General features: G+C 37.3%; 2 protein-coding genes across 5 annotated transcripts in view; one reads left to right on the forward strand and one right to left on the reverse strand.

Moving 5' to 3' along the window:
• The first annotated feature begins 910 nt into the window (after positions 1-910).
• On the forward strand, positions 911-6,088 carry TMEM184C (transmembrane protein 184C). The gene is made up of 5 exons (XM_017850078.1): positions 911-1,022; positions 2,711-2,823; positions 4,237-4,336; positions 5,100-5,271; positions 5,504-6,088. Exons 1-5 carry the CDS (start codon positions 1,011-1,013, stop codon positions 5,767-5,769), a joined length of 663 nt encoding a protein of 220 aa, XP_017705567.1. The 5' UTR covers positions 911-1,010; the 3' UTR covers positions 5,770-6,088.
• A 2,903-nt stretch (positions 6,089-8,991) lies between these two features.
• The window catches only part of PRMT9 (protein arginine methyltransferase 9), a 46,096-nt gene continuing 31,370 nt past the window's right edge, over positions 8,992-23,717 (reverse strand). The window contains exons 9-12 of one of the 4 annotated variants that reach the window (XM_017850079.1): positions 20,789-21,503; positions 13,096-13,249; positions 10,244-10,366; positions 8,992-9,948 (exon numbers count right to left, since the gene is read on the reverse strand). In XM_017850079.1, the coding sequence (XP_017705568.1) occupies positions 9,733-9,948; positions 10,244-10,366; positions 13,096-13,249; positions 20,789-21,503 (1,208 nt within the window). In that variant the 3' untranslated portion in view covers positions 8,992-9,732. Of the gene's footprint in view, positions 9,949-10,243; positions 10,367-11,786; positions 11,878-13,095; positions 13,250-19,306; positions 19,376-20,788; positions 21,504-23,717 lie in introns of those variants that run through there. The other 3 variants (XR_001881093.1, XR_001881094.1, XR_001881095.1) reach the window with 3 other exon arrangements.

Consider the following 23,717-nt stretch of genomic DNA (forward strand, 5'->3'; position numbering starts at 1 on the left):
TAAAAAAAAAAAAACATACTTTCTTTTTCAAATACATAGCTTTACAGAAACCCTACTGCATGAAGTTAAAGTATGCTACTTTAGGTTAATTACAGTTTTGTTTTCTACATAGTTAATTTAGAACATATTAGAAGTACTCTAAGAAAGAAGTCATATTTTCTTTTAATACATTCTGTCAAGGCTTAGAATTGAGGTAAAATGGGGTATCATTAAGCTACCTGGCAAAACTATTCCCTAAAAATTCAAGAACATCAAAGACTTTAATGTCAATGGATTACATGTTTTATCTCTTAGTTGTTAGTAACATTTTGCATGCTCACAGAGGAAAAGTGGAAAGAAATACCAGTGAAAGCATTCTTTATTCTGCCTTTGAGCTAGCAATTATTTAGCCATTTAATTATGAAGGCATGCTTTATTTCCCTGCAGCTTAGAAATTGGGCAAGACTATAACAATACTGATGGTAGTACTTACTTGAGGGGATCTGGGTCCTTCATAAAATTTACCTCCAAGACAACTGAGGGGAAAAAAATTAACAACTACAGTTATATACACCAGCATTATATTATGTTTAACAATCAAGCTTTCCCGAAGTTAGACTGCATAGTTGTTTTTTTTAAATTTAGTACTCTTTCTAGTTAAGTGTTATGTGTCTTATTTGGGATTTCCTTCAAGTTGAAGGAATAATCATATAATAACATTTCGAGAAAATGGGTTTCTTTCATTTTGAACCACCTCTAGATCCAAAGTCAAGTGATTGTCAATGGATCTCTCAAATAAACTGACTTCTAAATTCTCTATGTCCAAAGTCAAGTGATTGTCAGTGGGATCTCAAATAAACTGACTTCTATAAGTACTGCTATTGCTGTATTTTAAAATATAATTTTGATTTAGTTAATCATAGAGATATCTCATCTTTACTATTTTTAGAATTTGTGAGCTGCTTGGTATATATGATGAAGGGAACTTTAGCTTTTCAAACGCTTGGACTTATTTGGTTATAATAAACAACATGTCACAGTTGGTAAGTAAAATGTTTAGTTTTCTTAAAATGTACTAAATTCGTATCTTTAACTAAATTTCTTTAGACAAAGTTTCTTCTTTAGGATAAGGCTTGCTTTTTAATCTTCCTATAAATTAAATCTGAAATTTAATTTATAAGAAGACTTGAAAAAAACTTTTAATATACATCTTAATACATATATAAAAATATAATAATGTCTTTGTAAATTATTTGGCGACTTATACCCTCACATGTTGACCATGTTTGTTCATTTATTTGTTGCTCATTCCATAGCTATATATCATAAATAAAAGCACAGTGCTACATTAAAAAAAATACACACACACACATATACTTAACATATTCAGAAGAGAAAATATCAAATTGATATTTGATGGTACAGGGTTTGAATGAAAATGCGAGAATAAAATTGTCTGTTATCATATATATTTGGAGTTAAAGGAAAATTGAGAATGCCAAGTTTAGAAAAATGGATGATGTTCTAGAAACTGTAATGTTCCAAAGACCTATGATGTAATGTTCTATTCGATCTTAGGAGCTTAAAAAAAAATGTGCATTTTATTTAAATTCTTTGGCTAATGCTGTCAGCAAAATAATTTAGATGCAGTGGTATGCATGTTTGGTATTAGAGCTTTATAATAAAAATTAAATGTCCATGTAGCCAAAGCTTTCCCACATGTTCATCCTCTTTGGAACCAGTAATTCTGTTTCTGGGAATGTATTCTAAAGAAGTGTTCAAAAGTATGTTTGCCTAAAGTATCTTAGTATATAAAGCCTATTACTTGTAAATAACAAAAGGCTGAAAGCAATCCAAAACCCAATGATAGGGACTAGTTGAATGCACTGTGGTCTTTCCATTGGCCAAAATATTAGGCAGTTATTAAAAATAAGCCTGATGAAATATATAGAAGTTATGTATTTTAAGTGGAAAAAACATTAGGCAATAAAATTTTATAATTAGTTCATGACAGTTATTTAAAAACTGGCTTATGTGTACAAAGGATGATTGGAGACCATGAATCACTTTATTCTTTCTTTACTGGTTTCATATTCTAAAATACTTTACATTAGCATTTTATATAATTTTAATAGGGAAAAGTGAACTTTCAGGAAAATTTATTGTTATTCAGCACTACACTAGGTTATTACAGATTTCTAAAAATAGTTAATAAGTCTTGTTCATTTAAAAAAAATAAATCTAGCTGAACTTCAAACATACTGCCATCAGGAAAAACTGTTCAATTCTTTATATTCAGATTTCATAGTCACAAATTTTATTGAAATTGGACTTGTTTAATGAGTTACCTTATTTACATAGGATAGACTGTGTAATAAGCTAAAGCCTCATAAAATGAGTGATGATTTATGTTTAAAAGCCATTACAGATGGATTTTTTTAATTTGGCTGAACAAAAGCCATTTCTTCCATTTATGTCAGTCATTTGTTTATTGTTCCCTTTATGGAACCCAGGAAGTGAACACTTAAAAACATTTTTAGGGATGTTGTATATAGTATATATTCATCTGTAGTAAACTATAAAAGCTTGTTAATCTAAAAATAGAATAATAAAGCCTAGAAAAGTTTGCCTGAAACATTACTCTGTACCAGGTCTCTGGTATATAACTTTAATATTTCTATTACCATATCTATTCTTATTGAACAAGTTTAAATGTTAATCTTGTTTCTAGTTTGCCATGTATTGTCTCCTGCTATTTTATAAAGTGCTAAAAGAAGAACTGAGCCCAATCCAACCTGTTGGCAAATTTCTTTGTGTAAAGCTGGTGGTTTTTGTTTCTTTTTGGTAAGTGTTACTTTCTTTTAAATGTTCTCATTTTTTGAAAGGCAATAAAACCGTTGATTACGGAGGATTTTAAACATAGTCGTAATGCGGATGATAGATTAAAATGTCTCTACTTATCTTTTAAAAGTTCATCTTTTAGCCCTTCAAGGATTTTCAAAAGAAATAATTAGATGGTCACTGTAACATTTATATGAAGAAAATAGTTTGAGATAACCTAAATATGTCAATACTGGAATAATTATTAAAATAAATCATGGCCCTGTCATATAGTAAAATACTGTGGAGTTTGGAAGAAAGCATGATGTAGAATATTTAATTATATGAGAAAATAATCAGTAAATCTTTTTAAAACAGAAGGTAAAACTATACATAGTTCAATATAGTAAAGAGGGCCAGGCACAGTGGCTTACACCTGTAATCGCAGCACTTTGGGAGGCTGAGGCAGGTGGATCACCTGAGGTTGGAAGTTCCAGACTAGCCTGGCCAGCATGGCTAGTCTCTACTAAAAATACAAAAATCAGCTGGGCATGGTAGCAGGCTCCTGTAATCCCAGCTACTTGGCAGGGAAGGCAGGAGAATCGCCTGAACCCGGAAGGCAGAGGTTGTGGTAAGCCAAAATCACGCCACTGCACTCCAGCCTGGGTGCCAGAGTGAAACTCCGTCTCAAAAAAAAAAAAGGAAAAAAATTTAGTAAAGAGGTGGGTAATAGGGGTCCTAGAAAAAAATACACCAAATTTAACAAGTTAGAAATAATACAAAAGAGGAAAAAGAAAAATCCCTGAAATCCCACCACCCGGAAAAGAATGATTAACATTTTGGTAAACCTGTGTCACATAAAACTCCAGAGAAAGTTTCATGCTATAAAAATTTGTGGAATTCGACAATGTGTTCAGTATATTGTAGATACAGTTCTTTGTCAGTAAAAAGAAATATAATTTTGTTTGGTGGGGGGGTGTTTTTTGTGGGCCTTTTTTTTTTTTTTTTTTTGCTTTTGCTTAGTATTCTGTTATGTGGATATAACTTTTTACTAATCTCCTTTTGATATTTAGGTTGTTCCTAATTTTTTTACCATTATAAGAAACACTGAAGCGAATATTCTTGTGTATACAACTATGAAAGCATGTCCACTTCATTATTTGCTGTTTAAATTTTACCTGGGGCCATTATCTCTAGATTGCTTGAAATGCTTAGCTTGACTCCCTATCTTGGGATAAAACTACTAGAAAAATGAATTTGTAAAGCAAATTAATATATTTAACATAGATAGAGTTTCTTCAGCAATATGCTGTAAAGGCAGAGGGTGGTGGTGGTCCACAGGTTGCACTGGGTTTTTTTTTTTAATGGCACATTTTAAAACTACTGCTCATTTTATGCTTGATATAGATTTGGCGTTTACCTTTTCCTAACATATAGGCAAGCAGTAGTTATTGCTTTGTTGGTAAAAGTTGGCGTTATTTCTGAAAAGCATACATGGGAATGGCAAACTGTAGAAGCTGTGGCCACCGGACTCCAGGTAAGTAGGTGCCATCTCTGAATTCAATAGAACTTTACTATTTGTTAAGCATTTTTACATATCTCCACTAAATCTGACAACCCACAGGGTATGGGGGCTATTATCCTCACTTTACAGGTGAGAAAACAGGGGAACCCTAGAGAAATTGGCCATAATTACTAATTTGTAACAGATACACGAATAAAACCTGGATTTCATTATTCCTAAGTCCAATTCTCTTTCTACATTTCTCCTTGTAGTCCTTGGGTAGTGAAATGCAATATACTTGATGTGACTGAGAATGAAATGTACTTTGCTAAGAAACACGTGAGGCTGACTGGATGCAGTGACTCACGCCTGTAATCCTAGCACTTTGTAAGGCCAACGTTGGGGCATCACTTGAGTCTAGGCATTCGAGACCAGCCTGGGCAACAAAGCGAGACCTTCTCTCTACAAAAAATTAAAAAATAAAATACTTAGCCAGGCCCGACAATGCATGTCTATACTCCTAGCTACGTGGGAGGCTGAAGTGGGAGGATTGCTTGAATGCAGGAATTCAAGGCTGCTACTTGAGGAAGTGCAAAATAGATTCACATTTTGGCATTTTGCCTTTTTTGAAGAGGTCAAAATAATTATTTTGGAAAATGGAAAATGAATATAATCTGAGAAGAAAAAACACAGCCGTTTATCTTACCACTTTTGAAAAGCAATTAGAGAAAGATAGCACTCTACAAAACTAGATTTAAATCCAAAGGTGACTGTTATTTTATTATTGTTCTCATAGGATTTTATTATCTGTATTGAGATGTTCCTCGCTGCCATTGCTCATCATTACACATTCTCATATAAACCATATGTCCAAGAAGCAGAAGAAGGCTCATGCTTTGATTCCTTTCTTGCCATGTGGGATGTCTCAGATATTAGAGATGATATTTCTGAACAAGTAAGGCATGTTGGTAAGTACCAGCTATTTAATTAAACCAAATAGGTTAGGTGGGATAATGAATTTCTCCTGCTAGGGCAATTTATTATCTATTTGGAGATGAAAAAAGACTTTAAAGCAGTACCACAGTGCAGGCTCATCAACTCTGGGGAGTGGGAGAGGGGAAAGTGGGGAGCTTATTTTTAGAATGGTAAGTTTATAATGGTAAAAACAACTTTTGACTAACAGAAAACTTTATATTAAAGGACGGACAGTCAGGGGACATCCCAGGAAAAAATTGTTTCCCGAGGATCAAGATCAAAATGAACATACAAGCTTATTATCATCATCATCACAAGATGCAATTTCCATTACTTCTTCTATGCCACCTTCACCCATGGGTCACTACCAAGGGTTTGGACACACTGTGACTCCCCAGACTACACCTACCACAGCTAAGATATCTGATGAAATACTTAGTGATACTATAGGAGGAAAAAAAGAACCTTCAGATAAATCCGTGGATTCCTGAACAGTATGGAAAAGCAAACTGTGCGACTACTATATTGTATCATTACCTGGAGTCCCATGGATTTTGTGCTTGGGACAAACCATAAATGATGGAAACTGTCAACACAAAAATAGCTGCAAGCCAGGTACAACTACTGAATTTATATATGTAAGTTTTGTATATCAAAAATAATTGGTCTAAATTTCCTAGACTTAGACTTGATTTCTTAACATTAGAGTATCACATACTCAAATGGTAGACAATGACCCCAACTAAATTTTCCTGATGTTACACTGCTTTATCAAGAGGATGGACTTTTTTTTTTTTGGAGACGGAATCTTGCTCTGTCACTTAGGCTGGAGTGCAGTGGCGCAATCTCGGCTCACTGCAAGCTCTGCCTCCCGGTTCACGCATTCTCCGGTAGCTGGGACTACAGGCACATCGCCACCATGCGACAGGCTTTTTTTTTTTTTTTTTTTTTTTTTTATAAAGTCAAGAGACACGAGGTTTCACGTGTCCGCAGCGCGCGATGGTTCCGATCTCCTGACACCCGTCGATCCACCCAACCTCGGCTCCCAACAAGTCGCTGGGATTACAGGCGTGAGCCCACTGTGCCGGTGTGACGAATGGACAATTTCTTTTTTTAAAACATCAGTACTTCCTACCACTGCTGCATGAGTCATAATGCTCGCGGAATTATCCCACGAAAGCCATCAATGCAGAAAATATGAATTAGTGGAACTTAATCATGTGCCATATAAGCTTACCTAACAAGCAGTTATATCTCTTATTTCTCAACTGAATGTTTTCAATAAAATAAGAATTTATCATTTATTTTCTGCAACTTTTTTATGTCTCATTCTTTAAACATTAAAAAACCTTAATATTTTAACATTTTTTGATTAGAGGCACAGTGAAAAAGAGGTCAAAAAAAAAAAAGTACTACGTTTCGTCAGTGCTATTAAAGGTGGCAGCAAATATAAATCTTGGCTGAATGGTCTTAATTACTCATTAAACCACAGTCAGAAGATATATAGGTGCTATTTGGGAAAACTTTATTACCTATGATGGGGTTTCTCTAATTGCTAATCACAACCCCACTGGGTCATGTTTGACATTTTATAATGAAAATAAAATAGAAAGTGCCATAGTATGTTACAGAAAGCAAAGATGAGTATTGTTTCTCAAAGCCTTTGCTTTATGTATTTATACACATACTCATTCATATATACATATACAGAGACAGATATAGTGGTTCACAGTAATTATACAAAGTCTATTCTGTCCACTATTATAAACATTTCTATTAAAACTAAAACTGGGCTATATGTAAAAACCCCAAAGATACACAAAAAAAAATCTGTTAGAACTCAAGTGAATTCAGTAAAGTTGCAGAATACAAAATCAACATACAAAAGCATTAGCATTTTTATACATAAAGAATGATCTAACTGAAAAATCAAGATGCCATTTATGATAGCATAAAAAAAATACTTAGGAATAAATTTAACACCAAAGCAGTAAAAGACTCGTACACTGAAAACAGTGAAACACTGATGAAAGAAAGACACAAATAAATGGAAAGAGATCCCGTGCTCATGGATCAGAATAATATTGTTAAAATGGTCACACTACCCAAAGCAATTCAGAATCAATGCAATCCTATCAAAATTCCAATGGCATTATTTACACAAATAGAAAAAAAATCCTAAAATTCATATGTAACCATAAAAGACCCTGAATAGGCAAAACAATACTGAGGAAAAAAAGGTGGAGACATCACATTTCCTAATTATAAATTATATTACAAAGCTATAGTAATCAAGACAGTATGGTACTCGCATAAAAACACATACATAGAACAGTGGGATAGAACAAAGAATCCAGAAATAAATCCAAACATATACAGTCAACTAATTTTTGACAAAGACACCAAGAAGACACAGCAGGGAAAGAACAATCTTCATTAAGTGGTGCTGGGAAACTGCATTTCCACATGTAAAACAATGAAATCAGACCCTTATCGTAGACATACACAACAATCAACTCAAGATGGATAAAAGACCTAAATGTAAGACCAGAAACGATAAAACTAGAAGAAAACATAGGAGAAAAGTTCCTGGACACTGACCCTTGGCAATGATTTTTTGGATACCATACCAAAAGCTCAGTCAACAAAAGCAAAAACAAACCTGACTACATCAAACCAAAAAGCTTCTGACAGTAAAAGATACAGTCAACAAAATGAAACAATAGCCTACAGATTGAGTAAAAAATATTTGTAAGCTATATATCTGAAAAAGGGTTAGTATCCAAAATGTATAAAGAATTCATACAACTCAATTTTAAAAATGGGCTAAAGACCTGAATAGACATTTCTCCGAAGAAGATACACAGATGGCCAACAGGTATATAAAAGGGTGCTCAACATAATTAATCATCAAGGAAATGCATATAAAAACCACTCGGAAGTACTACCTCTCACGGAAAATGGAATGGAAGTTTCTAAAGAAAAATAAAACTACCATACTATCCAGCAATCCCTCATCTGGGCATATACTCAAAGCAAATGAAATCACCAGCTTGTAAATAGATCTGCAGTCCGTGTTCATTACAGCATTATTCACAGTAGCCAACATATGGAGACAACTCAAGTGTCCATTGACAGATGAATAAAGAAACTGTATATATATGCATACACACAATGGAATATTCATCCCTAAAAAAAAAAAAAAACAACGATATACTGCCATTTGCTACAACATGGATGGGCCTGAAAGACACTGCTAAATGAAATAAGCCAGACAGAAAAAAAGATACTGCATAATCTCACATATATGTAGAATCTAAAAAAAAATTCAAATACATAAAGAACAAAACTGGTTATGGGGGGGTAGGGAGAAATGGGGAAATGTAGGTCAAAGGATTCAAAGTAGCAGATATGTAGGATGAACAAGTCTAGAGATCTAATGTACAACATGAGGATTTTAGGTAACAAAATTGTACTGTATTTGGGATTCATGCTAAATGAGTAGCTTTCAGCTGCTCTTGTCAGAAACAAAAAATATATGGGTAACTGAGATGATGGATATGTTAATTTGCTTCACGTCGTATACCTTAAATGTATGCAATAAAATTTATTTTAAAAATAAAGCCGGGTAGTATAATAATAGAGGTACCAAGAATAGGTAGTCTGGAGCAAAGATCCATCTTATTTGTGACTTCCAAAGAGTATACAGCATATAGGAGGCATAATAATGATCTTCGTTTATTTCAAAAGTCTGTAAAAATTGGATCAACTAATATACTTATTGTGCATCCAAATCAAAACTTTGAAAAATCGTTTAGGATTAACTCTTTCTTCAATTTAACTTTGTTGTTACCAGCTTTTAAATGTTCTTTTGCCAAAGTAGACCAAGAAAAATGCTGCCTCCTGAAGATTTATTCCCTAACTCCTTAAGTGTTGTAATTACATTTAGCTTATAGCTTAAATTCTTTTTCAAGCTTGCATTCTCAAAACAAAACCTGAGATGTTTCAGATGTACACTGAGTATTTAAAGGAAGCAAGACTGGAATTTACAGGTAACCATAACCCTCGGTCTTCAGTGGAAGCCTTTGTGTTTCCCAATTACAAGTTTGGATTTAAGAAAAAAGGCCAAGATGCCTACAAAAGTAAAGTTTTGCTTCACTTATTGACACATGTCAATAACAATAAGACTTTTAAAATCCCTATTCCGTAATATCGAGCAAAAGAAGTTTCCTAATTCAAAAAACTAGTGACGTATCCTTTTCCAGAAAGCAAATCTGCAGCAGTATTTCTATAATAATGCTACTCTTTTATTTAGAATCTTTTAAAATATGCTTTAATGTCAATGTTTAAAATATTTGACCATTACAAGGAATTTTATAGACCCCACTAATTAAGATAAGAATTTTGTACTTGTTGATACTCTATTTAAACAGTTTTCATTGGAAAACTGCTCTTCATTGCTTTACTGTGATGCTAACATTGCTTTTGTGGTGCTGAACGCTGAGTACAAGTTCCTCTCCCATTTCAACCTGGATGGGATTATCTAAAACAACTGCAGCTTGTTTCCAGTGGGAGGCTTCACTTGAAGTATCCAACCTAATCTCTTCGTCAAGGTACATATGATACCAAAATGGAATAGCAGTCACTCTTCCAGATTTACAAATGTGTACCTATGAAAATTAAGAAATTATGAAAATATCATCATAGTACATAGAGTAGACTTAAATAAGTCTTCTTTCTCTTTTTAGTTACTTTTAAATACAAGAATTTATTTTAAAATACATTTCACCAGCTAATTCATATCAATCTTAACCTATTCACTAATTTACTTAAATCCATTTTTGGATACTGTTCAGAAAATAAGATTTAAATCTTTAAAGTAGCTAAAACTATGTATAAAAGTATCACCTAATTTAAGATAATTATTCTAAACAATAACGAAATCATTTTGCATGTTGTTCTTACCTTTACTTCTCTTTTAGAGGTGTTCAAATATGGAGTCATTAAATCTAGTCTTAAGAGTTCCACTGGCTTGCTTAAAGGTATACAGGGCAATGAGGATAGATCCAAAAATACGCGTATAGGTACCTAGAGAAAGTATAAATTTTTCACTTTCACTTTTGTGGTCAGGGCTGAAGTTTTCACTTTTACACATTCCTTTTGTGGTCAGGGCTTGCTTTGTACTTGACTCAGTATGATAGAATACTTTTTACATTACCTCCTTTATATTCCCACATCAAGTTAAGGCTGGCTTTCATTAGGACTTTCATTGTTCCAGTACAAAAAGAATGAACAAACCAAGGTTTAGGCAGGTTACATAATTTGCTCTGGTTTCCATTACCTGTAGATCTTTCATTTGGATGGGAACAGATTAAATTTTTCCTTAAGCTAAACAGCTCTAAAAATTTTTAACCCAAGGATTTGTTTATGAAATAATGGTACAATACTAATTGAATTGTTTCAGATATGATGCCAGATTCAATCAAAGAATAATTGATTTCATTTGGAAAATAAGTTTATTTCTAGAAGGCAGTGGTTCTCAATCTTGGCTGCAAATTAAAATCACTTGGGGAGCTTTTTAAAAGCCCAACTGTTCAGGCCACACCTCAAACCATCTGGAGATAGGATCCCCAGATGTTTCCAATGTACAAAGTTGAGAATCACTATCAAATGGTCTATCAAGTTTAGTAGCAATTGAATGCTACTATTTAATACTAATAATTTTTAGCTTCATCCTCATTTGAAACAAAGGAAACTGTCATTTTCCTTGTATAAGGCGAAACAGGACACAGATACATTCACCTCTCCCTGGGCATCCTTGAAAGCATCCAGCCTTTCTTCCCCATAAAAACTCTAACAGTAACCCCACACCATTTCTAAGACTCCTTGTTATGCTCCTATGTTTACATCAAACCAGAAGAAGCCTTAGATTCTCATGTCACCTCTTATCACCTGCCTCCTAATCCCCACACTGCTGAACCCATACCTCATAGTCGGCCCCCACTTTTGTTTTTTGTTTTTTGTTTTTTGTTTTTTTTTTGAGACTAGGTCTCACTGTGTTCCCCAGGCTGGAGTGCAGTGGTGTGATCACAGCTCACTGCAACCTCCGCCTCCAGGGCTCAAGTGATCCTCCCATGTAGCTAGGACTACAGGTGCCTACCACCAAATTTGGCTAATATTTGTATTTTTTGTAGAGATGGGTTTTTGCCATGTTGCCCAGGCTGTCTCGAACTCCTGGACTCAAGCAATCTGCCCTCCTTGGCCTCCCCAAGTGCTAGGATTATAGGCATGAGCTACCATGCCTGGCCCTCCTGTCATCTTTACCAGTTCCTTCTATATAACCAACCAAACCAAGCTCATAACTTTATGAGTTCTCTAGAGTTCAGTTCCCAGCCCTCTTTATCATCATGCCCCCATGCTATTTCATCCAGTCTTATGGCCTTAAATACCAGCTACATGCTGCTGCCAAATTTAAATCTTCAGCCCAGAGCTTTCTCTGAATTCTTACCCAATTGCTCAGTGACCACAGCAACATACAAAGCCTGATCCTATTTTCCCCATTATCAGTAAATGGGAACCATTCTTCTAGGTGCTTTCACCTAAAAAAAAAATGGAGTCCTCTTTCATAGCCCGCATCCAACTTACCAAAAATTCTATCTTTATTTATAGCCCTGTTCTCCAAATCTAAATGTACATGTAGCAGACATTCAGTAAACATTTGTTACTCTATCACCCAGGCTGGAGTGCAGTGTTGTGATTTCAGCTCACCGCAACCTCCACCTCCCAGGCTCAAGCAATTCTTCTACCTCAGCCTCCCAAGTAGCTGGGACTACAGGCATGCACCACCAAGCCCAGATAATTTTTGTATTTTTTGTAGAGACAGGGTTTCCCCATGTTGCCCAGGCTCATCTCGAACTTGTGAGCTCAAGCAATCTGCCCCACCTTTGCCTCTCAAAGTGCCAGGACTACAGGTGTGAGCCACCATGCCCAGCCCATTTCTAAATCTTGACTCCTTATTTCCTAAACAGAGGCTAACCCCCTTTTGCTTGAGCTGTTTTCCTAGGCTCCTGCATTCCTGCTGTCCGCAGTCTGATTTCCTAGAATCTGACCATTAGCTGCTGATACTTACCAGCTGCCAGCCTGAGGTCTCAATGTAAGGGTTCAAGTTTAGAACATAAATCTTTTTTGGACAAAGACCACTCTTTTTCGTAAGATTAAAACCTAGGACCCTTCTTCCATTTATGACAGTGATTCAGAGGAGTATCTATAAACTTTTTTTTTTTTTTTTTTTGATATGCAGTCTTGCTCTGTCATCCAGACTGCAGTGCAGTGTCACGATCTTGGCTCACTGCAACTCCTGCCTCCTGAGTTCAAGCGATTCTCCTGCCTTAGTCTCCAGAGTAACTGGGATTGTAGGCACGCACCACCATACCTGGCTAATTTTTTTTGTATTTTTAGTAGAGGCGGGATTTTACCATGTTGGCCAGGCTGGTCTTGAACTCCTGACCTCAAGTGATCCACCCGCCTCAGCCTCCCCAAAGTGCTGGGATTACAGGCATGAGCCACCACACCTGGCCAAATACCTATAAACTTTTATCAGCAGTCACGACAAAATTCCTTGGTTACTGTAACATCTAGGTTGATTTTTACCTATAATAAGTTCCTTTGTAGGTAAGAATCTAAGTGCTCTTAATCACTGTGTTTAATCCAGCTAAACTTTAGTCACTATGTTTAGCTAGATTAAACAGTAACTAAAGAGGGAGCGAAGGTAGACTCTTCAACAGCATCCTGGTTGAACTTCTCCTCTAGACACTTACCTGAAACTGATTAATAAAAGGTGCTATATTTAATCCAAGAGTACGTTCTGTTCCTTGAACAGCATTCTCCTCTAGGAGTGTCTGTGATTCCACAAGCAACCCAAACATCAGCACATATTGAGGAAAGATCTTGCCTCCAGATTGTAGTAAACACCTAAGGAAAAAAGTACATATTTTAAAAAGCTTTTGCGGCTGGGCCACAGTGGCTCACGCCTGTAATCCCAGCACTTTGGGAGGCCAAGGTGGGTGGATCACTTGAGCCCAAGAGTTCAAGACCAGCCTAGGCAACATGGCAAAACCTCATCTCTATAAAAAATACAAAAACTAGCCAAGCGTGGTTTTGATAAACACCACTATGGCATGCACCTATAGTCCCAGCTACTTGGGAGGTTGAGGCAGGAGGACTGCTTGAATCCAAGAGGTAGCAGTTGCAGTGAAATACATCCCACCACTGCACTACACCCTGGGTGACAGAGTGAGACTTTGTCTCAAAAAAACATAAAAGAAACCCTTTGTAATCCCCTCTATTGTATAAACATCAGTAACTAAGAATCATGATAAATCAGTAAAGAGCTACAGATTACACAGAGTCTAACGGATTTTCAATTATTCATGGCTGGTATTTCAGAATAGTAAACCATTAGAAATAATTTCTCAAGTCAAAGTAACTACTGATCAATGAAAGAGAAAAATGACCAGTTAGCTATTTAAATGAACATACGTCTTTAGATTCAGGAAAGAGTCATCAATGGATGCTAAAACTAGTAGGTCAAAGTTTGATTAGGAAAATATCCTTTTACAGTCTCAAAGTATCACCCCCACAAATGACTTATCACAAAGGGGGAAATAGTGACTTACTGAATGGAGAAATGTGTAGATAAAACTTAAACAATGTGACTGTATTAACAGCAAAAATAATGCGACAGGCTGGGCACGGTGGCCAAGATGCCTATAATCCCAACACTGTGGGAGGCCAAGGTGAGAGAATTGCTTGAGCCCAGGACTTCAAGACCTGCCTGGGCAACATAGCAAGACCCCATCTCTACAAATAAATGAACTAGCCAGGTGTGGTGGTGCACACCTGTAGTCCTAGCTTACTCAAGAGGCTGAGGTGGGAGGATCGCTTGAGCCCAGGAGGTCCACACTGCAGTGAGCAGTGATTGCACCACTAAAGAGACATGAAAACTAAATGGAATATATGATCCTGGATTGGATTCCAGACTAGGAACAGAAAAGCTACAAAGGACATTATTGTGACAACTGGTGAAACCTGGATAAGGTTTGTAGCTTAGATAACAGTATTGTGTCCCTGTAAATTTCCTGATTTTAATAATTGTACAGTGATTATATAAGTGAATGTCCTATGCATTCCAAGGTCTTAGGAGTAAAGACACATTTTATCTATGGTTCAGGGAAAGAGCCTGAAATGTTTTTTCCTGAACAATTTAGCAGATGTGGTAAAATATTAATAGTTTGTGAATCTGAGTGTAAGGTATATGGTAAGTTCTTTGTATTATTCTTTAACTTCTCCAAAGGCTTGAAAATTATTTCAAAATAAAAGGTCAAACACTCCAAATGCAAAATTAAAAAAAAAAAAAGTCCAAATACTCTAATACTCGAGGAGATAGAGTCAAGGGTTAACAAAATCCTTTGTCTTCCTACAGTTGACCTTGGGTTTACCTTCTCTTTCTCTGAAAATCTTATAAGAATAGATTGTCAGCTGTGTTTATCAGCAACACTGCTTAAGGTTAAAAAAAAAATCTCTTAATAGGTAGACTATATCTGGATGGAGAGAACTATGAACAAAGGATAAATGCCTGACGGGAACCCATACCACATGTGGGCTTCCCTGAGAGTTTAAACAGGTGTTCATATTGCTAGGCTGTGGAAGCTGTGCCCATGAGAGAAGAGTTGCTATATGAAAGCGAAGGGCTCTTAAGCCAAGGCAGCTTCCACACCTACCTATGTAGTCTTGTTTCCTCACACCTGAGCTATGTGCTATGTGGGAAGGGAGAGAAGGGTGGGTGGGCCACCTACTGACATCCAATGAAACAGAGGTGGAGGATACTTTAAACCAAGTAATTCTTTTCATTTGCCACATTTACAATCAAATGTCAAATCTACACTTTTACTGAATATTCCAAGCTTGTTCCTACTTGAATTTCTAGAACAGCATACTAGGCAGGTGAACTTTATATTATCATATGTACATTTCACAGTACATTTTTACTCCTAAATTAAATATTTAGAGTAAGAATCCACTTATAAAAATACAGAACTAAACATTTCACCAACACATTTGTTCATATCTTAAAAAGTAATTCATAAACATTTCCAAAATTATATACTATGCAGTCTCCCTAAACAGATCATTAAAACCTAGACAAGCTAAGCTATAAAACACCCCATTCCTCAAAACTACTTTGGCACTACTGCTCTTGAATTAGATTTCAATTAATTCTCCGGTCTCTTACTAAACTGATTATCTCAATTCTATAACCACTTAAAGATATCTAAAGTAAGGACAATTAAATTATAATGACAAGACATGGCAACTAAATGCAATGTAAGACTCTTGATTAGAACTAGACTGGGAAGAAAAGCAATGAAGAATATTACTAGGGTAATGAGAAATTTTAATATGCAATATATATTAGTGCTATTATTAGTATTATTATATATTAATACTATTATTAGTATTAAAACTAATACTGTTTTATCAATGTGAAATATCCTGAGTGATAATTTTATTGTGATATGTAGGGGAAAACATTTGTTCTTAGGAAACACATGCTAAATACTAAAGAAAAGATGAAGTTTATGATGCCAACAATCAACTACCAAATGGTTCAGTAAACAATAATCTAGTGTTCTCTGTTATTATTCTTGCAATTTTTCCTAAGTTTGAAAATTTTCAAAATAATACATTTGAGGAAAAGTTAATAAGGAAACAGTCTGCTCTTGTAACAGCTCACTCTCTCCTAAAGACAAGCTAACAGGAAGCCATATCCCCAGCCGTAATGTGAGGAGCACAGATTCAACAAGCAAAGTTAAGAGATGACTCCAAATGTAATGGCACCAGACTGATAAAGATAAGTCATGATTCTGTACCAGGATAATCTCTCTTCACCCACTAAATATAACGACATGATCCTTTAGAGTTGTAATAAATCCTATATTCATCAATTAGCCTAAAAATGGACTCCACCCTGCCCCCAGTGCTTTACTCATTGTTGCTATTCCTTTCCTATCAACTTTTTGGCATATTAGGTAGTCTGGTAGAAATTCAATCTCCACAGTTAGTGAAATTTCACACCTCATAATAAAATTGCACAGCTCTTAACCAAATTCCAATCTATGCCTTTACCAAACTGGCTACAATTTTATGTCTTCCCAAATCACTGGAAAAATCTTTTTTCCTCAAAAGGATCAAGTTTAATCCTGAAAACTCATGTTATTAAAATTATCTGAACAACTGACGTTATCTGCTAACTGTGATGCATTTAAGTGAAAATCAGACCTAATTTTCTTCAGGATCACAAAGGTCTCTGAAAGGAGAGACTAGCCACAGAACTTTATGTTGCTTGACTAACAACCCTTCACTCCCCAAATAGCCACAAGAGAGTACCATTCTATGAAATTAGAAAGTTAAAAAAGCACACAGGTTAATAAAAGCTAACCTTATAGTCATGAAATCTATGGGAGAAAGAGAGTTGGAGAACGATATCATGTGAGTCACTTAAGTAGTCTTAGGAACTGTTTCTATTTATAAAATGTAGGTTGAGCCCAGGAAGTCATGGCTGCAGTGAGCCATGATCATGCCACTGCACTCCAGCCTGGGCGACAGAGTGACAGCCTGTCTAAAAGAAATAAAAATAAAACTTCTGACACCAAGTGGTGGTGGCGGGGGGCAGGGAGGAGGTTCCCACTCCAAAAAATTCTCAGATACCTTTTGAGTGTACTACAACTGAAATCAATACCGACATTACCTGGAGTTAGCATCAAGTGCTATAAGGGCTCCATCCCACATGACTGCCCCCAGTTCTGATGCCAACTGTAGGTCCTGGACTTTCAGTACTTTTGGCCATCTATAAAACTGAAACCACCTTTGCAAAAATTATGGCAGTGAAAGAAATCTAACATAGCTCACTCCATTCTGCTTCTAACCTCACAAACTGACTGTCTCAGGCATAGGGTGAGCTAACTGTGGGAGGAATTTTAGTTTACAGTTTAACTTTAAAGCAAGGATGACAATAGTCCCTTCCTGAAATGAACCCTCTCCTTGTTCAGGGACCAAAACAGCCACTGTAAAACTAAGGAAAGGCCACAAGGTTAGGATTATGGGAGGAGCCTGAATTCTGCTAAAATGTAGGCACAGTTAAATGATACCCAGTCATTGTACCCTAGCTTGCTTTTCTATAATGCCCTACTGCTCAGGAATCATGGAGCCAGAGGTCACCAGATGTATAACTGCCCCAATTGCTCCTATAGATAACATCAGTATTGTAAAACCTAAGATTGGTCTTTGAGATATTTTTCAGACTCAACTGCTCCTATGACTCCCACCCAGAAACTTGACTCAGCGCAGGAAGACCGTTTTTGACATACCTATGATTTCATCCCAAACCAGTCAGCAGTATCCATTCCCTAGCCACCAGTTCACCAAATTATTCTTTAAAACTAGCCTCTGAGTTCTCAGGGAGGTGGATTTGAAAAACATCTCCCATTCTTCCACTTGACTGCCTTATGATAATTACACACTTTTCCTTTTTTTTTTTTTTTTTTGAGACGGAGTCTCACACTGTTGCCCAGGCTGGAGTGCAGTGGTGCAATCTTGGCTCACTGCAACCTCTGCCTCCCAAATTCAGGCGATTCTCCTGCCTCAGTCTCCTGAGCAGCTGGGATTACAGGCACACATCACCATTCCCAGCTAATTTTTGTATTTTTAGTAGAGACGGGGTTTTACCATGTTGGCCAGGCTGCTCTCAAACTCCTGACCTCAAGTGATCCACCCACCTCGGCCTCCCCAAGTGCTGGGATTACAGGCATGAGCCCACCTAAACTTTCCTACTGCAACTTGTGCTGTTCTCGCTGTATTGGCTTTTCTGGGCAGTGGGCAAGAAGAACCCATCAGGCTGTAACAATCAAGGGTTCCCACAATGTCCTCTTTGAGTTCAATAATTTGCCAGAATGGCTCACAGAACTCAGAAGAACACTTTACTTATATTTACGGATTTATTACAAAGCATACAACTCAGGAATAGCCGAATATAAAGTATACATAGGGCAAATATGATATTGTGATTATAATAAGATACATATGTGTCTGGTCTTCATCCTGTTTCCTGCTACAGAACTCCTAACACCCTTGGAACCTACAGAATGGTGTCTTCTGTATGCTAATGAGATAAATGATGACTAAGGGCCCCTACCCAGCCCTAGGTTGGGGGCTAAAAGACCATGGCAAGATTAGAGGATTGGGACTTTCCATCCAACCCACTAGCCTCCAGAGAGAGGAGACACACTGAAGGTTGAGTTGATCACTAATAGCCGGTGATGTAATCAGTCATGCCTACATAACAAAGCTTCCATAAAAACCCAGAAAGATAAGGTTCAGAGAGCTTCCAGGTAGCTGAACACATGGAGGTTCCTAGAGGGTGCCCAGAGAGGGCATGGAAGCCCCGTGCCACTTCCCACATGCTTGCTCTATGCATCTCTTCATCTGGCTCTTCATTTGTATCCTTTGTAACATCCTTCATAATAAATGAAATGGGCAAACATAAGTAAAGTGTTTTCCCGAGTTCTGTGAACCACTCTAGCAAATTAACGGAACTCGAAGAATTGGTCTCAGGAACTTCCAATTTACAGCCTGTGAGAAGTACAAGTGACAACCTACTACTTGTAACTGGCATCTGAAGTAGGGGGCAGTCTGTGGAACTGAGTCCTCAACCTGTGGGATCTGACACTATCAACTAAGTGATAATCAGTTTAGTTCTCCGTTATCTATGCTTGCAATTTTTTTTCTCTGTTGTTATCCTTGCAACTCAACTTCTGTGTGTGAATGAGATGAATGGTGACTAAGACCCCCTCCCTACCCTTAGGTTGGGGACTAAAAGATAAGTGTCAGATCTTAGCTATGTTCAGATAAAATGACCATTGCTTTGAAACTCTGCTTATCTTTACTAACATTGAGTGTTTTGTTGTTACTTACATTACTGCAACTGCTAGACTCCTCAGAAATCTTTTGCAAAGCCAAATGATACTTCAGAACCATCCATGCCTTCGGCAATGAAAAAAATAATGTTGTAACTCAAAAGTCTAACAAAATACAACAGACTGGGTAATTTATAAAGAACAGAAACTTATTTGGCTGACTGTTCATGGCAGAGGGCAGAGAGATAGAGAGAGGAGAGGGAGAGAGAGAGAGAAAGGGCAAGAGGGCTGACCTCATCCTGTATAAAAAACCCCACTCCCATCCATGAAAATGGCATTAATCCACCTATGAAGGCAGAGCCCTCCTGACCTCATCCCCGCTTAAATATCACACCTCTCAACACTGTTGCACTGAGGATTAACCTTCCAACACATGAGCTTTGGAGGAGACATTCAAACCATAGTCATGGTTTTTAAAAAAACAAAAAACGAAAGAGTTTACCAAGCCTTCAAGCTTTCCCCTGTATTTTAAACTAGCATGAGTGAATAGAACTTAAGAATGAACTTTTTTTTTTTTGAGATGGAGTTTCGCTCTTGTTGCCCAGAGCTGGAGTGCAATGGCGCGATCTCAGCTAACAGCAACCTCCCCCTCCCGGGTTCAAGTGATTCTCCTGCCTTAGCCTCCCAAGTAGCTGGGATTACAGGCATGTGCCACCACGCCTGGCTCCTTTTTTTTAATTTTTAGTAGAAAGAGGGTTTCTCCATGTTGCTCAGGCTGGTCTCAAACTCCAGACCTCAGGTGATCAGTCCGCCTTGGCCTCCCAAAGTGCTGGGATTACAGGCATGAGCCACCGCTTCCAGCAAGAATGATCATTTAAAAACAACTGCAGATCAGGCACAGTGGCTCACACCCGTAATCCCAACACTCTGGAAAGCCAAGACAGGAGCCCAATTACTACAATACATCACATTAACAGAATGAAGACCACATGATCATCTCAATGGATGCAGAAAAAGCATTTGACAAAAATCACACTTCCATGATAAAAGCATTCAACAAACTAGGAATAGACGGAAACTACCTCAACATAATAAAAGCCACATATGAAAAGCCCACAACTATTAATATCACCACACTTAAAGATATATATATCTTGGTTTCAAAATATAGTTCTCCACTAAAAGGAACCAAAAGGAACCAGAGTCCCTTGGAGAAAGACTAATCCTAAGGTTGGGGTTGAGAAAAATTCAAGATGAAAATAAAACATCTGGTTGCACCAAAGTAAGAACATGCTCAAAGAATTATGGGAATGTGTCAAAAAGACACAGGAACTAGTTTAAAGGACCTCCCACTGGCCAAACCTGGGACGATTTTAGCATCAAATGAAGTCACACGTCCTGAAAAGTAATGCTTGAGAAGCATACAATGATCTTGACTTATTTTTACAGTTATGCCATTAAAGAACTTAAGGAATTTACATAAAATCTGAGCTCAAAAAAAAAAAAAAAAAACCCCAAAAGTTATTATGTTGTGTTTTACCTGGATATTGCAGCTTTTTCCATTATTTCCTGCTGAATGAGCCCAGATGGCTCAATGACATCCAATATAATTATGCTCCATAACTTGTCTGATTTTGGCCTTTGTAACATAGCAGATTCATCCTCCACATGTCTCAGCCAAAACTCAAGTGTTTCTTTAGGAAAGTGATTGGCTTCAGATATGAGGTCCAGAGCAATACGATGCTGGTCTTTCTCCACAGAACTGTATGGTTTAACGTGCCCAAGTGTGCCAGCAATAAGAGGCAGAATAGAGAAGCCTTCAGACACATCTAACACATAGAAAGGTTCAAGGATGTTCTGTACAGTATTACTCTGTCCAGTTCCAGAGCTCATCTCATTCTGACAGTGAGTATCCATGGTCTGATACAGTTTCTCTGGAGTCAGTGAAGACAAAACTTTGCTCATTGCCATTTTAAAGCCTTCATGATATGGGATGTTGTTAAGCAAAGCAATTTCTGTAGATTCCAATACACATGTCTGCTCTACAGCATCTGGTTTACTGGTCTGAAGGTTAGCAAGGGCACTACAAAGTTCAGCCTCATTTCCTAACGACAACAAGTCTTTATTCTGGGTAAAACTTCTTGCAACATCCATTTGACATTCCAAATCCAAGACACTAATACTCTGGATTCTTAAGTAACAGTCTTGACAAGACACTTCCATCATCACATGGTCTCCAGGCTTTATCCAGTAGTCTTCATTAAATAGTAAGAAAGAAAAAATATATATATATGGAGTGCTTATAAGACAGAGGATCACATAAACATCTCCATCCTCCATCTAACCCCCCATTCTTTAAATCACTATAGAAAGGATTACAAATAATCATTTAATATACAAAAAAAAAAAAAAAGGAAAACCCTACCAGATTTACTTAGGGAAAAACTGAAATTTGAAGACTCAATTAACCAGTAGCATAATGGAGACATTTGAGAGCTCCATTATTGACCCTGAGACTATCAGTATGATAATGTTTTTACTGCCATCACTAGATCTCCCCATATCCCCAAATTGGGGTGTTGGTGGAGTACTGCAGGGGACTCTATCATCTTTGGTAATGAAGGCTAATAACAACAAAGACAAAATTCAGGGATAAATATCAAACCTCACTTTAGCTTAAAGGGACATTCTTTTCTCTAAGAGAAATTTCCAAAAGAACAAGGTAACATTCAACAGAATTGTATCAGTTATACTTGTTAACTGTAAGCATTTTAGACATTCTTGCATGTCTAGGAACTTCAAAGTATAAAGAAGAACCAAGTTCTACAATAAAGACCATATCATACTCCTTTCATATGTGGGAAAATTTCCATTTGTTTTGTTTTGTCTTTTTGAGACAAGGTCTCACTCTGTCACCCAGGCTGGGAGTGGTGTAACAAGGCCCCCTGCAGCCTCCAACTCCTGGGCTCAAGCGATTCTCCTGCCTCAGCCTCCCAAGTAGCTGCGACTACAGATGCATGCCACCAGGCCCAGCTATTTTTTTTTTTTTAAATAGAGGTGAGGTCTTGCTATTTTACCCAGGCTGGTCTTGAACTCCTGGGCTCAAGTGATCCTCTTGCCTCAGCCTTCCAATGTGTTGGGATTACAGGCATGAGCCACTGCGCCTGGCCTACATGTGGTAAAATTTTAAAATGTAAATGTATAAGTGTATAATCGCAATTCCTTCTCATTAGCCCTGGAACTAGTTGAAAATACAAATTGTTACACTTTTTTGGGTTTTTTGGAGACAGTGTCTTGCTTTGTGGCCTAGGCTGGAATGTAGTGGTATGATCACTGTGGCCTCAATCTTAGGGCTCAAGCTATCCTCCCACCTCAGCCTCCAGAGTAGCTGAAACTACAGGCGCTCACCACCATACCTGAATTTTTAAAAATTTTTAGAAGAGACCAGGCTGGTCTCAAACTCCTGAACTCCAGCAATCCTCCTAGCTCGGCAAGAGGATCCCAAAGTGCTGGGATTACAGGTATGAGCCACTGAGCCCAGCCATAAATTGCTATTCTTATGCTTAAACATATAAATGTCCTTTCTCTAAGAAGGATTAAAAAACAAAAGACATCTGTCTAAGTTACTACAGGTAAAAGAGAGGTAGAACAAACACAAGTAAAAAATATCATTCACTGAGTGCCAGTCACTGTGGTAGGCATTTTATACCTACTATCTCTAAGAATCCCTAAAACAGTGCTGTAAGATAAATGGTATCATCCCATTTTTATATATCATACAACATAAGCTCTGAGAAACAAGTGGCAAGGATGGCTAGGAGGGATTCAGTAAGTAGCAGAGCCAAGAACTGAATCAAAATCTACCTAACTGACTCCAAAAACAACATACTAGCCACAACAATATACTGATTCCAGGCTTTTATGACCTTGCCAAATTAGATCCCTTGATTAAGAAACTAAACAGAAATAGATGTATTAACTTCCAGTTTAAGAAGGGTAGAGTTTCTCTCTCTCTCTCTCTCTCTCTCTCTCTCTCTCTCTCTCTCTCTCTGTGTGTGTGTGTGTGTGTCTGTGTGTGTGTCAAGATCTCCCTCTGTTGCCCAGGCTGGAGTGCAGTGTTACAATCTTGGCTCACTGCAGCCTCAACCTCCTGGACTCAAGGGAGCCTTCTTCCTCAGTGCCCCAAGTAGCTGGAACTACAAGCACTTGCCACCATCCCCAGTTAATTTTTTTTCATTTTGTAGAAACGAGGTCTTGCAGCCGGGTACGGTGGCTCACACCTGTAATCCCAGCACTTTGGGAGGCCGAAGTGGGCGGATCAAGAGGTCAGGAGATCAAGACCATCCTGGCTAACACAGCAAAACCCCATCTCTACTAAAAATACAAAAAATTAGCTGGGCGTGGTGGCATGCACCTTTAGTCCCAGCTACTCAAGAGGCTGAGGCAGGAGAATCGCTTGAACCCAAGAG

Source organism: Rhinopithecus bieti, unplaced genomic scaffold, assembly GCF_001698545.2.
Source record: "Rhinopithecus bieti isolate Rb0 unplaced genomic scaffold, ASM169854v2 scaffold_32105, whole genome shotgun sequence".
NCBI lineage: Eukaryota > Metazoa > Chordata > Mammalia > Primates > Cercopithecidae > Rhinopithecus > Rhinopithecus bieti.

Coding starts and splice junctions, on each gene's coding strand:
- TMEM184C (XM_017850078.1), top strand. Junction 2,824..4,236: donor GTGGTTTTTGTTTCTTTTTG/GTAAGTGTTACT, acceptor CCTAACATATAG/GCAAGCAGTAGTTATTGCTT. Junction 5,272..5,503: donor TGAACAAGTAAGGCATGTTG/GTAAGTACCAGC, acceptor TTTATATTAAAG/GACGGACAGTCAGGGGACAT.